The sequence below is a fragment of the Nansenia antarctica genome (assembly GCF_963989245.1).
Source record: "Nansenia antarctica genome assembly, chromosome: 3".
NCBI classification, from domain to species: Eukaryota; Metazoa; Chordata; class Actinopteri; order Argentiniformes; family Microstomatidae; genus Nansenia; species Nansenia antarctica.
The window spans coordinates 69,786,251-69,802,627 of record NC_137688.1 but is presented as its reverse complement, the minus strand read 5'-3'; the positions used below and the strand labels follow the sequence as shown (position 1 = coordinate 69,802,627).

The 16,377-nt window shown below is 46.6% G+C and overlaps 1 protein-coding gene across 2 annotated transcripts; it reads left to right on the top strand.

Moving 5' to 3' along the window:
- Nucleotides 1–1,037: 1,037 nt before the first annotated feature.
- LOC308154568 (putative ATP-dependent RNA helicase DDX5) lies at nt 1,038–8,038 on the top strand (the record flags this gene model as incomplete). 2 transcript variants are annotated; one of them, XM_080527712.1, is made up of 13 exons in its annotated part: nt 1,038–1,078; nt 1,661–1,838; nt 2,836–2,932; nt 3,028–3,161; nt 3,310–3,375; nt 3,467–3,608; nt 3,712–3,872; nt 3,982–4,154; nt 4,353–4,463; nt 4,574–4,635; nt 4,720–4,779; nt 7,269–7,490; nt 7,764–8,038. In XM_080527712.1, 13 exons carry the CDS (start codon nt 1,038–1,040, stop codon nt 8,036–8,038), a joined length of 1,722 nt encoding a protein of 573 aa, XP_080383838.1. The 2 variants fall into 2 exon arrangements, with proteins under 2 accessions (XP_080383838.1, XP_080383839.1); XM_080527713.1 differs by having other exon boundaries at nt 7,269–7,503; nt 7,764–7,797.
- Between the last annotated feature and the right edge of the window lie 8,339 nt (nt 8,039–16,377).

Genomic DNA, 16,377 nt, shown 5'->3' with positions numbered 1-16,377 from the left:
AAAATGTCAAATGTGTTAAAAGTGCCCGCCCATCAATCACCACAGTGCTGCCCTTCACCAGCACTTGTGTTTTTTTTATCAGGAGGGCCACTCCATCGGAGCGGTTGTTATTGGACCCGCTCCAGATGGAGGGCCCATGGTTCCATCTCCTCTCCCACTCCTGGTAAGATTTTAAAAAGGGTAGAGAACATTCTTGAAGTAAAAACACATCTGAATCACATTTACTTAAAAAGGATAAAACAGTTTGGGCTCTCACAGTCGACTTAACACTTCTAACATTTAAAGTAGTGACTGTGAGAGCCATTAATAATGATAAAAACAACAGGTTATACATAATCAACTATGGGTAAAAACATTCCTGCTTTAAAAAACACAATGTCTAAAAAAATAAAAATATTAAAATGTTCCACTGTTACAAGAGTACTGTACTATGGCTTTTTCCTTCACCACACTAGGCGGTGAAGGGTTATCAGCCATAGGCCTCCCCGGAGCTCTCTTTATGAAGGGAGTTGATGTCAGCTGCAAATTCAAGAAAGAAGTCTGATTGGGTGAAAGGGTGGGGAAGACTCTGACCGGCTCATCTAATGATGATTTAAATGGCTGGTCAGCTCTTCCCCTTTTTTCCACATTCTCATCAGATTCTGAAGAGACAATTAAATGTCTCTTCTTTGTTGACAGCTGGGCGCTAGGGAGGGAGGGCTCCACAGAGCTACTACTTTCCCCACTTACAGTTTCTAAAGTGCAATTACTCTTTTCCTCACTACTACTTTCCTTCACATTCTCACCCTCCTCCTGCCCCACGGTTTCCCCTCCCACTTCACTCTCTACCTGGGCTGGCTCCTCCTCTTCCGTCGCGCCCCCTTCCTCTCCTCCAATGGGAACTTTTGGCGGGAGGTTTACAATTTCTGGCTCCGCCCCTTCAATTAGCTCAGAAATTGTTTGAACCGGTCCAGTCGTTTTCACCTCTTTCTGTGGGACTCGAGCGGACTTTTGGCGTCGTTTATTTATCGTTTTTATTTATACAATTTGTTTACAAGATGTCAGGATTTTCCGACAGAGATCGTGGTAGAGATCGAGGGTAAGTGTGGTGTTTTAAACATGTTTTTTGAACAAGTTATTTCCTCGTGTTTTCTCGTCAGAAATGGCTGACATGAAGCACAGTGTAGCGGCCTGGTGTGTCTGACACACATTCCACCCGGCGCCGGATAGGAATAGTTCTTTCTCTTATCGGGCAGCTGGTTATAGTCCTTACGTACGAATTGTTATATCGGCATTAAGTCGATGGTCATACGTTGATTGAGATCGGGTATGTCTGGCAACCTGGCCCTGCCATTGTGGCAGCAGAATTGAATGCGGATACAAAATGCCGGCCGGTTTTTTCACATTGTTCCTCTACTGGCTAGAATGAAGATGGCAGTGGTTTAAAATTTGACGCAGTAAAGTAAAACCAGTAGTTTCAGTCCTATCGCCCCTTGTTGAACTTGAACCTTATGGTTATTTGTGTCGTGGTAGTTGGATATAACAGTTGACTGATACACTAGTAAAATACAACTTAACAAACCAGGTCCAAATAATGGTTTGTCTTAGCCCCGGTAGATGTGTTCCAAACAGGGTTTTACGGTTAGTTTGGTTTTGGTGACTAACATGCATTTATTTCCAGCTATGGCAGCGGACCACCGCGCTTCGGGGGTGGAAGTGGAGGCAGTCGAGGTGGAGGAGGGGGTAAATTTGGAAATCCCGGTGAACGACTGCGCAAAAAACACTGGAACCTTGATGAACTTCCCAGGTTCGAGAAGAACTTCTATCAAGAGCACCCCGATGTCCAGAGGAGATCTCCGGTAGGCACTCAGTCACGCGGGCAGTCCAGATGCTGTTGCATTCATCAGAGCAACGCATCCGGGTACTTTCCCCTCCCGTAATGTCCACGCCCCTTTTTGGGTGATAGAAGCGGAGAAGTTTGACTGGTGGTCAATGGGAATTTCTGGTCTTCGCTACTTTAATCCGATAAAATAAGAAAACCGTAGTGCTTTTTAGATATTAGGAGCCCAAATCCGATGGCCAGTTAGGCAAACTATTATATAGTGTCATTGCCGATCAATGATCGACGTCGTTATATAGAGAAAATTAATGAAATAGGAGTTGATTCATCAGAGAGGTCATACGTCATCTCCCTGTCATCAGGGATTTGTAGTTCTTCATTTGATTTGCCGTGGTCCTAACGTCTTCACCTCCAGTCCCCCCAACAGTGTTTGCTTTCGTTTCTTCTTTGAACATTTATCTCCCATGATTACAATAGAAATATCATGCACAGTAGCACTAGTCGATAGCCGTTATGGGTGATGGGTTAGTAGGTACTACTAAGTAGTACCTTAGTAGGCTAGATCAAATGAAGAACTACAAATCCCTGATGACAGGGAGATGACGTATGACCTCTCTGATGAATCAACCCCTATTTCATTAATTTTCTCTATATAACGACGTCGATCATTGATCGGCAATGACACTATATAATAGTTTGCCTAATTGGCCATCGGATTTGGGCTCCTAATATCTAAAAAGCACTACGGTTTTCTTATTTTATCGGATTAAAGTAGCGAAGACCAGAAATTCCCATTGACCACCAGTCAAACTTCTACACTTCTATCACCCAAAAAGGGGCGTGATCATTCTGATGACAGGGAGATGACGCGCAATTGCTCTGATGAATGGTGGAAATGTTATGTAATGACAGGAATGTGTGGGCCCCTGCACGTGTTTCTTTGTTGCTCAATCGGCAATGGCTACTGGCAAAGTACCACATTTCAGTGACCACTGGATCTCATTTTCCATTTTCAGCAAGATGTTGAGCTATACAGGAGAAACAAAGTCATAACAGTGAAGGGGAGAGACTGTCCCAATCCAATGATGAAGTTTCAGGAGGCCAGTTTTCCATGTAAGCATACAATTAACCCCCTATATGATCTTGAGTACACATGAAGTTGTCTTCAATCGGTTGATTTTAAATGTGCATTGCTCCCTTCCCCACAGCCTATGTGATGGATGTCATCAACAAAGCTGGCTGGAGTGAACCAACACCCATCCAGGCCCAAGGGTGGCCACTGGCCCTGAGTGGCAAAGACATGGTTGGCATTGCACAGACAGGCTCTGGGAAAACACTTGCTGTAAGTGAATCAGTATCATTTCCTCCATCTATTGCTTTTGTCTATTTTTTCACAGACTTGACTGCTATACAATTGCTCAGCACAAAATGATGCTCATGTCTCATCCATCTTGAGTTTAAAAGTAATTTGTAATTTCTTTTCTCTGCAGTATCTGTTACCTTCAATCGTGCACATCAACCACCAGCCATTCCTGGAACGTGGAGATGGGCCCATTGTAAGTACTGTTGACATCACGGTGTGCTTTATGCCAAATTTCCAACTATCTGCCTGACGGTGACTGAGGTATTTGATTATGTTTCCTTCAGTGCTTGGTGCTGGCCCCGACCCGTGAGCTGGCTCAGCAGGTCCAGCAGGTGGCAGCAGAGTACGGCAGAGCTTCTCGCCTGAAGTCCACCTGCATCTATGGCGGAGCACCCAAGGGGCCACAGATTCGGGACCTGGAAAGGGGTAAGTTACACACCACTTCAGTGAGTCAGTGTATTTGGTGGGGGGGGGGGGGGGGAACATACTGCAGGTCTTTGGTGCTTAATGTGGTTGTCCTTTTTCACAGGTGTGGAGATTTGCATTGCCACTCCTGGCAGGCTCATCGACTTCCTGGAAGCGGGAAAGACCAACTTGCGTAGGTGTACTTACCTGGTGCTGGACGAGGCCGACAGAATGCTTGACATGGGCTTCGAGCCACAGATCCGTAAAATCGTCGACCAAATCAGAGTGAGTGTCCTTGAGGTTTAGATGGGCTTTTTAACTATGTTAACCAATCCCCCCCACACACTTTGAATGCCTCTCGGATTTCTGTAATGCATTTCCCTCTTCTCTCCAGCCTGACCGGCAGACGCTGATGTGGAGTGCCACTTGGCCCAAAGAGGTGCGTCAGCTGGCTGAGGACTTCCTGAAGGAGTACGTCCAGATCAACGTTGGTGCCCTGCAGCTGAGTGCCAACCACAACATCCTGCAGATAGTGGATGTGTGCAATGATGGGGAGAAGGAAGACAAGTGAGTCCCGTCTGCATGGCTAACCTACAGTATCTGTTAGATATGTTTGAACATGAGCTTTCTGCCTGTAGTTCGTATCTTTATTCTAAAATTCACAGAAGCTATATTTATTTATTCTAGATGTACGGCACTTTACCTTCTGCCAGTCTAGTTTGAGGCTTATGGATGTGTAATTTGCATCTGGATTTTCTATTATAGACTCCTCCGCCTTCTTGGGGAGATCATGAGTGAGAAGGAGAACAAGACCATCATCTTTGTTGAGACCAAGAGGCGATGTGATGAGATCACCAGGAGGATGAGGAGGGATGGGTAAGTAGCATTTAGGTACACTCTCTTATATCTATCATTCAGTAGCATTTAGTTACTGTCATTCCTATCATTCATGTTAGATTGATTGATGACATTTCCCCCCCCTACAGTTGGCCAGCAATGAGCATCCATGGAGACAAGAGTCAGCAGGAGAGAGACTGGGTGCTCAATGGTATGTTTGAGTCGCATAAGCTGGTATCTTACATAATCAAATGTCTGAGTGAACGCAAGCCTAATTCTCGTTTTTGTTTTTCAGAGTTCAAATACGGAAAGACTCCGATCCTCATTGCTACAGACGTCGCCTCCAGGGGTTTAGGTTAGTTTCCTTCTGTATTCGGTCACTTTGACCAACTTCTATTTTCAAAGAAAGTGCATTTGCTTTCTTTAACTCTTCTGCCTTTCTCTGAGTTCTCTCCCTGTACCTGAAGGAGCGTTCAGTGTGGCAGGGCCTTGGCATGACAAGCCCAGGTCTCCAGAGGGGGAAGGAGGATTCAGTGTGGCAGGGCCTTGGCATGACAAGCCCAGGTCTCCAGAGGGGGAAGGAGGATTCTTGGAGATGTCCTGACCTGAGGGGGTGGGGTCAACCAGTCACATACAGAGGTGACAGGCCCGAGTGCGGCATATCGCGCTGGCCTGCCTAAAACAAAAAGGGGACCGAGGGCTAGCCACAGTACCCCCACAAACACGCAACGGTTTGGACTGCTTCACACCCACGGTTTCGTCCCAGCTCAAATCAGGCTCCACGGTTTCCTTGTCTTGCATATTGATTTGGGCACTGTATTGCAAGTCATTGAGTTGCGGATGGTGCTTTTTATGTAGTGTAAAAGCATGGGTGGCGTAAAAACTTAGCAGTTTCCTAAACTGTGCGGAGAGCAGATGTCCGATCTATTTCACATTCACCTCTGTACTGATATGGCTACTGGCGCTCTTGGGTGACAGTCGGACATGTTGGTTGGCCGGGGACAAAATCCAAGCTCACACTCCTCCCTCGCCTGCGTTTCAAAGTCATGTCGAGACCTGCCATCGAGAGACATTTGATCAAGTGAACTAGGGCTGCCACAAACGATTATTTTCATAGTCGACTAGTCACCGATTATTTTAACGATTAGTCGACTAATCGGATCATAAATTACAGCTTATCGCACAATTACTCAATCGCTCTTATTTAGCTATCATCTTCTAAATCAGCTTCTAAATTTAGCTTGAAGTTGTTAGTTGTTGTTGTAGGCATGTGCTAACTAAAAATAAAGACAATTAAAATGATTGTTCACTCAAAAATAGATATTTTTATGAACTTTGCAGATTTATTTCTGGCATCACTTGCATGTAATGTAATGTAAAGAGTAGTAGAGGGTGCAAACTGCTGAGTAAAATGAGGTAGGCTAGGCACTAGGCAACCAAAAGAATACAAAAACAAAAATAAATACTTGTACAGAGTACAAAAGTTTTGCTTTGCTTCACTCATCTCATAGTAGAACGCGCCTTCTTAGCACTGTAACGTTAAGACAACATTTTTAGCTATTTGATAAGTATCGCTTTGATGACAACGTAAAATAATGTAAGAAGGCTTTTAAGGTAACGATATCGTTAGCCAATAACAAGCTAACTAGCTTACCGAGACGAGCCATCGTCTTCCTCGTCATCTGCCACAACGTGCTTCCTTTTTAGATGCTCGCGCATCATAGACGTGCTGCCATGATAAGCGAGTTCAGCTTTGCAAATGTTACATTTTACATTCTTTTTTTCAACGTTGTGGTTGAAATGCTCCCACACTTTAGAGGTACGAGGACAGGAAGACATTTCTCTGTTTGTTTTTCCGGGGAAGTCACGTGTGCCTTCCTGCACGTGATGACCGACACTGCGCATGTACATCAAAGACACTGGGAGACGCTAGCCAGTGGCAGCTTCAGGGAAGAAAAACGAATGCTTATCGAATGAAATGAATGGTCTTTATTGTCATTGATATAGTACAGGTACCAAACAACGAAATTTGGGAGGGGGGGCTCCCCTGGTGCTAGGCAAAAAAAACACACAAAAAAACGCTTATTTCAGCTCCAAAAAAACATGCGATTACCAAATATGTCGGCGACGATTTTGGTAGTCGGCGTCGTCGTGACTAGTCGACTAATCGTGGCAGCCTTAAAGTGAACACTGGTTCTGGGAATATCTTGCCATGACGAGACTGGGGGGAATACACTTTTTCTTTTTTTATGGGTCAGGGTAGTAACAAGGGCTCCAATTTTGCAGGCTCCCCAATTTGATTCTGGTCTATATGGTCTTGGCAAGACGCTGCAGTGTGGCCTTTATAGCGAGCTTCTTATGAGTGTGCATGAAGAAAGGGCCTTGGTAATCTCCATAAGGTCCTAGTATCGGCACATGAGGAGGCAACAGTGCGCATAGCGGCCCTACTGTGTAGAAGCCCCGGAAGGTCACGTGACAATGTGTGGGGCGTTTGCTGCAATGGGAATGGACTAGTGAATGCATACTCCTTACTGGTAAGACTTCTGATCCATCCTTTTTTGAGGGGAGATTGTTGGCGTTAAAAGGGAGGGTTTTTGTTTTGTTGCTGGATTGGAAGCATATGGAGTGTGCATTGTTTCTCTCTTCCCACCGTAGTATCCCCACGGATAAGTCTTTTTTCGGGAGTTGTCAGTCTAATGCTAAACTTTGCAGCCTGGTGGAATAACCAGCTACACCCAAGTTCCATGGCTGTAACTAACGTGCCTTTTTTTGTCTCGCTGTTGTGGTGGTGTGCATCTTTGTTGCGCCCTCTTCCTTTTTGCCACACTACAACACATCTTACAGATGTTGAGGACGTGAAATTTGTCATCAACTATGACTACCCCAACAACTCTGAGGACTATATCCACCGCATCGGCAGAACCGCCCGCAGCCAAAAGACCGGCACCGCCTACACCTTCTTCACCCCCAACAACATGAGGCAGGCCAGCGACCTTGTAGCCGTCCTCCGAGAGGCAAACCAGGCCATCAACCCCAAGCTCCTCCAGATGGCGGAAGACAGAGGAGGTAAATCTAATTGGTGAGATACAGGAACTGTGGTTCAGCTGCAGCCATTTTCTTTCCTTTTTTATGCTTTTGTTTGCTTTATTTTTTTGGGTTTGGACGTGGATGGGTTGGCACAGTCAAAAAGATGGTATCTCAGTTCATATACATGTTAAGTTTGTCTTGAAACCATCATATACCCTCAGCCATGTTTGTGTGTTTTTCCCCGTTGTCCATTTCATCTCATGAGCTTGCATGAAAGCCAGTGTGTCTAAAGCTCAGTTTGTTTCCTTCCAGGTCGTTCAAGGGGAGGCAGAGGTGGCGGGTTTAGGGACGACCGGCGGGATAGGTACTCCACCGGGGGCAGACGTGACTTCGGTAGCTTTAGGGACAGGGATAACGATAGAGGTTTCGGAGCCCAGAACTTCCAGGCCCAGCCGTTTGGTGCCACCCAAGGAGGCGCACAGAACGGCATGAGCCATCCACAGTTCCCATTCAACCCCCAGCAACAGGCACCGCAGCCACCGCCTCCTATGGTGCCCTACCCCATGCCCCCTCAATTCCCTCAGTAAACACGCACATGAAAGTGAAGTAACTTATTGGTTTTTCTGGCCTGTTTTAAGTCTATACCCTTCAATTGTTGTTTTTTTTACACAGGGTTAAACCAATTTGAACCTCTATCGAGTCCTTGTTGGGAGGAGGGGGGGGTCTGCAGTGCAGCGATACTGAAGGCGCACATTTCTCTTGCTTTCTTTTACTATTTAATTTGTTTACATTCCTCAGTAATGTTAGTCTTGTTATTTTGTACTAGTAATTTGCAAATGTATTGGTTTTCCACCTGTACTGTTTAAAGTGAACATGTTATAAGATCTGAACTGGGAGGCACTGCATGGCCTTTCAAATAAAACTCAAAAAAATCTTTCTCCAAGTATTCTTGTTTACCGCATGTCTAAATGTTGAGCATGGTTGCTGTTGCACCATACTTTCTCTCAGTAATTGGGAGATGGGTAAAAGTATAGTTGTCAGCACTAGAAATGTAAAAATTACTTTTGACCTAATGCCATACTGACCTCAGTGATTTTAGATTTTGCACCCATAGTAACCCATTTATGTCCAAATTAAACTCTGGTATACCAGAGGATAATGCCAGCTATGTATTTCCAGGATTGTTGCCAGTACTTCAACACCATGTCTTGTCTGATTGATCTACCAAGTATTGTGCCTTGAGGTCATACTCTGCAAACTGATTTAAATATGTAATGTTAGTCCTTAAATCCAGGTCTAGTCCCAAAAAATGTCAACGCCCCATTTCTCAACATGATACCGTAATAAATATTGGTGAGTCTGCCATGTGTCTGAAAGGGGTATTAAGGTTATACTTGGTAATACTGCGTGCTAGAAGCATACATGCGAGTGTCCACATGAACTCAACTCATGAATTACTTAATTCCCCGTCTTACCAGCAGATGGCAGCTGCCCTCCAGTTCACGATGCTGACCAGCCCTTAGCTATCTCTCGATATGAGCTAGACTTGATGGTTTCATTACTGCTCCCTTGTGGACTGTGACTCATGGTTTCCTTCTCTGTGAAACAGTAACCTATATTTAAAACTTTGGAGTTGCCAACTGCCAGATGTTTTAAAACACCTAGGGCCGGTTTCACAGACAAGGCTTAAGCCTAGTCCTGGACTAAATCACACTTTCAATGTAAAATCTCCATTGAAGATGCTTTTTAGTCCAGGATTAGGCTTAAGCCTTGTCTGTGAAACCGGCCCATAGTTCTGTAAATGTTTTGACCTTTGCTCAGCAGTGGTCACTAGTACAGGGCTTCCCACTCACGCTTCTGGCCAAGTAATTCGACAAAACACCGATAGCAACAGAGGTGAGTAGTATGGAGTTATATCGATGTCACAAAATACGCAGACTTGTATATTGACAGTTGTCGGTGCAAAACAGATTTGCAGACTTGCATCTTCAGAGTTGTAGTTGCAAAAAAGATTTGTAGACTTGCATATTCAGAGTTGAAGTTGCAAAAAAGATTTGCAAACTTGTACATGTTTACAACTGAGTATGGGCACACACATATTGTTGACGCGAATGTCACGCTGTATGTATTGATGTCATAAATACGCAGACTTGTATATTGACAGTAACGGTGCAAAACAGATTTGCAGACTTGCATATTCAGAGTTGTAGTTGCAAAAAAAGACTACGAATCCCAAGTACAAGCTTACAACTTTTTGACACTATCTCACGTCTTGGCTCAAAAAGAGTTGCAGACTTGCAAAGGTGGGAGGGCGTTCACCTGGGCTACATCTCCACAGCCAATCCCATGCTACATCTCCACAGCCAATCAACTTTTTGACACTATCTCACGTCTTGTCTCAAAAAGAGTTGCAGACTTGCAAAGGTGGGAGAGCGTTCACCTGGGCTACAGCCAATCAACTTTTTGACACTATCTCACGTCTTGGCTCAAAAAGAGTTGCAGACTTGCAAAGGTGGGAGGGCGTTCAATCTCCACAGCCAATCCGATGCTACATCTCCACAGCCAATCCTATGCTGGCTTGTTCTATCAATTGCAATCAACGCTCTCCATTCAAACTAAGAAGAAGAAGGAGAAGAGGAAGAAGAAGAGGAAGAGGTAGGAGGAGGGGAAGAAGAAGAAGAAAGTTTAACATTGACGATGGAAGCTTCTGGCCACGCTCGTCGACCTCAAGTGAGTGATAGAAATTGTGTGATATTACGAGTACATCTAGCTAATGTTAGCCTACTATATTATGATGCGTGTATCCATATCAATACCTATAATTAGACCTGCATGCATCACCTACAATCGTGATTTTAGCGTAACCTTTCTAACCTTACTAGACTAATGTTAGCTAGCACTAGCTGCTTAATTAGCTGACAACATATTAACTATGATCATTATGTAGCGTAATTGTGGTAGAGTCAGTCACTTTTCTGTTTCAGTTTACAATGTCCCTATAGTACAATGTGGGGTAGAGGGTGCATTAACTATGTGGAAAGTTTGAGATTCGTCTACATGCAAAGTGGGGCCTACATTCAAATAAGACTTTTGAAGCATTTAAATGGTGATCTTAGCATAAAATAATGTATCAATTCAAGGCCACAGCAATTTTTCAAGATGGCTGCCATTTCTGTCAAATCAAATGTTCATGGTCAAACTGTTTATGGTGTAAAGCTAGGTTTTTGGGTTCAATGAATGAATGAATGAATGAATGAATGAATGAATGAATGGTCTTTATTGTCAATGATATAGTACAGGTACCAAACAACGAAATTTGGGAGGGGGGGGCTCCCCTGGTGCTAGGAAAGAAAAAACAACTAAAAAAAACAAGGGAAAGGAGCTGGTTTACACAAATAAAGGCTATGTACACTATCCACTATGCTATACTGTACAAATAAAACACTGTGCTGTACTCTATGCTATGCTATACCTATTCTAACCTATTGCTGTACTCTATGCTTACACCGTGCGGACAGGACTTTGCTTAGTTGGAAGACCCGCGGAGGCGGCCTCATTATATCTACGAAGGACAGCTGGTGCTTAAACACGAAAACTGTAAGTAGCCACTGCTCCCCTGACCTAGAATACTTGACTGTTAAATGCCGACCCACATACCTCCCGAGGGAATTCAACGCAGTGTACATAACATGTGTTTACATTGCGCCAAACGCGGATGGTAGCTTAACATTGGCGCGGCTATATGACGTCATCAGTGGTGAACAAAGCGCGGACCCACAGGCAGTCCATATAATCGCCGGAGACTTTAATCATGCTGACCTGAAGGTAGTACTACCGAAGTTCTATCAGCATGATAAATGTGCAACAAGAGGAGAAAAAACACTGGATAAGGTATACACCAACATCAAGCTTGCTTACAAGGCTAGACCGCTAGCTCATCTAGGCATGTCTGACCATGTGTCAATCCTCCTGATCCCAGCCTACACTACCATGAGGAAAAGTGCTCCCATCACCACTAAGACTGTCAGAACCTGGCCAGCAGGGTCCGCTCCACTGCAGATCTGCCTGAATGACACCTCATGGCAGGAATATGAGCATGAGGACCTGGAACAGTTCACGTCGTCGGTTCTGAACCACATAGTGAACTGCACCAACTCAGTCACCGTGGACAAACGGGTCCGGGTCTACCCCAACACGAAGCCATGGATGACTGGGAAGGTCCAAAAACTGATCAATGAGAGGGACAACGCCTTCGCAGGGAAGGGCACACTGCTGTACAGCACCACCAGGGCTAACCTAAAGCGCGGCATCCGGGAGGCCAAGGCAGACCACAAGGAGAAGATTGAGGAATGCTTCCTGAGCAACGACTCCAGGCGGGTGTGGCAGGGGGTTCAGCACATGACAAACTTCAGAGCCAACAGGCTCACAGCCGCAGAGGACGACCCCCTGCTGGCGGAAAAGCTGAACTCCTTCTACGCCCGGTTCGACGAGGGGCGAACGGAGGTAACCACAACACAAACACCACTCTCTCCAGCTCTCAGCAGCCTCACCCTCACAGAGCATGAAGTGAGAAGCGTGCTGAAGGCGGTGGACCCCAGGAAAGCCTCAGGGCCGGATGGCGTCCTGGGACGGGTGCTGAGGGACTGCGCCGACCAGCTGGCCGGGGTTTTCACCAACATCTTCAACCAGTCCCTGTCCCAGGCCACCATCCCACCCTGCCTGAAAACCTCAACTATCATCCCAGTCCCGAAGAAAAGCACGGTGAGCTGCCTAAACGACTACCGCCCGGTGGCACTCACACCAATCATCATGAAGTGCTTCGAGAAACTAGTCCGGGCCCACATAGTCACACGCCTCCCGCCCAACCTGGATCCATACCAGTTCGCCTACAGAGCCCACAGGTCCACAGAGGACGCCATCGCGACGACTCTCCACTCCACTCTATCCCACCTGGAGAGGGGAAACAGCTACGCGAGACTGCTCTTTGTGGACTTCAGCTCTGCCTTCAACACCATCCTTCCAGACAGGCTAGTGACCAAACTACTAGACCTGGGACTATCACACTCTATATGTGCATGGATCAAGGACTTCCTGTCCGACCGCCCCCAGAGGGTGCGGGTGGGCTCCCACACCTCCACAGCCCTCAGACTCAGCACTGGGTCCCCACAGGGCTGCGTGCTAAGCCCCATCCTCTACAACCTCTACACCTACGACTTCACCCCCGTCCACCCCAGCAACTCCATCGTGAAGTTTGCAGACGACACCACCGTGGTGGGCTGCATCTCGGGGGGGGACGAGGCGGCGTACAGGGATGAGGTAGAGCAGCTGAGCAAGCTGTGCAAGGTTAACAACCTGCTGCTGAACCAGTCAAAGACCCAGGAAATCATCGTGGACTTCAGGAGGAAAAAATCTGAGGTCCAGCCCCTGCTCATCGACGGAGAGAGCGTGGAGAGAGTCTCAACCCTCCGATTCCTGGGGGTGCACATACAGGAAGACCTGTCCTGGAAGAACAACACAGCAGCCATCATCAAGAAGGCACAACAGCGGCTCTACTTCCTGAGTGTCCTCAGGAAGGAACACAACAAGCAGGAGATACTGGTGGCCTTCTACCGCTGCGCAGTGGAGAGCATCCTCACCTACTGCATCTGCAACTGGTTCTCCAGCTGCACAGCCGCAGAGAGAAATGCGCTACAGAGAGTCGTGAGAACAGCCCAGAAGATCCCTGGCGTCCCCCTCCCCTCTCTGGAAGAGCTGTACAACACACGCTGCCTCAGGAAGGCCTCCAAGATCTCCAGAGACCCATCCCACCCTGGGTACGAACACTTTGCCCGGCTGCCCTCGAAAAGGCGGTACAGGACCATGGCCGCAAGGACAAACAGACTGAAGCTCAGCTTCTACCCCAGGGCCATCCAGGCCCTGAACACAGCAAAGACCTAGGTTCTGGGCCCTGGACAGTCTGGACGGATTGATGGCAGCTGCTGGATTGAAAAATCAGGTGTAGTGCTGAGGCACAAATGTGTACATTTCAAGCCTGCAAACTGCGACACTTTAAATGAATGTGCAATAACACTACAGTGTTTCCTCTACATGCATTTCATCGTGGCGGACCGCCACGATGGAATTTCCTCCGCCACCATTCAGATTTCTCAAAAAAAAAAAAAAAAAAAAGATTTAGGCCGCTTTTCAGACCTTCACATCGCTAGACACACCCACAAGCGCGAAGCGACACGCGTGCAAAACTGTTTTGTGATTGGTCGAATACATCTAGGCTGCGTGTAGTCTACAAACTACTTCAAATGTTACAATATGCGCGACGACGGTGCTGGATCCTGGATCTGTGCATCGGTGTGCAGGAAGAACACGGAGCAGGCGCCAGACCAGACTAGATGATCGTGGAGTGAAGATATTATGAAAGTGTACGTGCTTGTCGATCACGCGTCGCATCGCGTACGCTTTAATAATCTCTTCACTCCACAATCATCTAGTCTGGTCTGGCGCCTGCTCCGTCTGTTTTTCTTCCTGCACACAGGTAAACAGATCCAGGATCCAGCAGCGTCTTCGGGCTCGCGCAAACAAACCCGGCGAATTTTTTTACTTGCCCCAGGCAAGCGTTACTGTTGAACCCTGCTGATACATGATTCTTCCCTGCACATTGACAATGTTTTCTCTCTCCTCTTTCTTCTGCGTTGTGAAGGGATCCACTGCAGCGTACACGAAAAGCGGCTACTGTGTCAACCGCTTCCCATAATAGTTACAACAACCATAAAGCCTCCATAATGATAATGAAAAGAAGGGGAGACGAATTTTTTATTGACAACGGAATTACATGCTGGAAAAACATGCAGACACAGACAATAAGAGACACACGGGAGAAGTACGGGAAAACATTTTATTTTTTTTGGCCATCCTCGAGTTTTGGCTGAAATTACGTCGTTGTTTTGAGCGCGCGTGCACGCGGAAAAAATCGCGAGCGCGCGCTCAACGCTACCCGCCACCATTGTAAAAATTCCTGGAGGAAACACTGCACTATGTGCAATATGACAACCCTAGTCGTTTTATCTGTACAGTATACTATAGTGGATAGTGTACATAGCCTTTATTTATGTAAACCAGCTCCTTTCCCTTCTTGTTTTTTTAGTTTTTTTCTTTCCTAGCACCAGGGGAGCCACCCCTCCCAAATTTCGTTGTTTGGTACCTGTACTATAGCAATGACAATAAAGACCATTCATTCATTCATTCATTCAGACAGAGAACGCAGGTAGAGACAGACAGCTGCTCACAGGATAACTGGAGTGTGTGATACCACTCCTCATTCCATGCATCACAATGAGTCCTGTCCTCCGATGTCTACCTCCACCAGCTTCCCCAGTAGCAAGTGGCAAAGCTACAGTACAGTAATCGGTCGGGAACATTGCCCGCATCCGACCCTCCCTGTCCTTTTCCGCTGCTGAAACACTCATCCACGCCCTCATAACTTCCAGACTCGACTACTGCAACAGCATCCTCTACGGTTTGCCTAATAACATCCTAAACCAACTCCAATACGTCCAGAACTCTGCTGCCCGTCTGCTCACCTCCACTCGCCACCGTGACCACATCACCCCTGTCCTCCAAAACCTCCACTGGCTCCCGGTCAAATACAGGATCCAATTCAAAATCCTACTCACCACTTACAAAGCCATCAACAATCTGGCCCCCTCCTACCTTGCCGACCTCGTCCCCCTCCACACCCCCTCCCGTTGCCTCAGGTTTGACGACCAAACCACCCTCAAGACCACCAGGACCAAGCTCCGGACCTGGGGTGATGGGGCCTTTTCAGCCGCAGCCCCGTCCCTCTGGAACGCCCTCCCCAACCACATCAGACAGGCCAACACCCTCCCAACATTTAAACAGGCCCTCAAAACCCACCTCTTCAAGCTCACCTTCACCAGTTAACCCTCTCCCCCTCCCCTTCCCATGTGTCCCCAGCACTACCTTAATTAGGCCCCTATACTTTCTTTTATTTCCTTTTTGTTTCTTTTTATTATTACTACTCGATCTTTTCAGTTTGTAAAGCGTCTTTGAGTGTCTAGAAATGTATTATTACAGTGTTTCCTCTACATGCATTTCATCGTGGCGGTCCGCCACGATGGAATTTCCTCCGCCACCATGCAGATTTCTCAACCCAAAAAAAAAAAAAAAGATTTAGGCCGCTTTTCAGACCTTCACAGCGCTAGACACACCCACAAGCGCGAAGCGACGCGCTTGCAAAACTGTTTTGTGATTCCTCATTTAAATTACGTTGTACCTGTTACAATGACAATAAAGATCATTCATCTTCATCAAGATGAGAGATGGAGCGATCCGCTCACACAGCTGTCCCGCATCCGCTAATCAGCGCAGCACCGAACCGCCGGGCTCGTTGAGCGGATGCGAGGCAGCTGTGCCCGGGACCGGCCACTTCACATAAAGGAAGGAAGGAAGGAAGGAAAGAAAAAAAGCCGTGCACAAACGAGAGCTAAAGTCAGACCGGGATGCTGCCAGTATGTGTGAGAGCCGGACTGCCGGCGTGAACATTTGAACCGTGTCATTTTATTTAATGGACCATTTCGTTGTCTGGTACCTGTACTGTAGCAATGACAAATAAAGTCCATTCCATTCCATTCCAGAGAGGGACGGACGGACGGACTACCCTTGTTTTTAATTTACAGGAAAACATTTTATTTTCGAGTTTTGGCTGAAATGACGTCGTTGTTTTGAGCGCGCGTGCGCGTTTCATGCGCGTGCACGCGAAAAAATCGCGCGTGCGCGGTCAGCACTACCCGCCACCATGGTAAAAATTCCTGGAGGAAACACTGTATTATTATTATTATTATTATTATTATTATTAATAATAATAATCTTTCCTGTATTCATAATTCCAGCTCAAGCAGCAGAACTGTCAGCC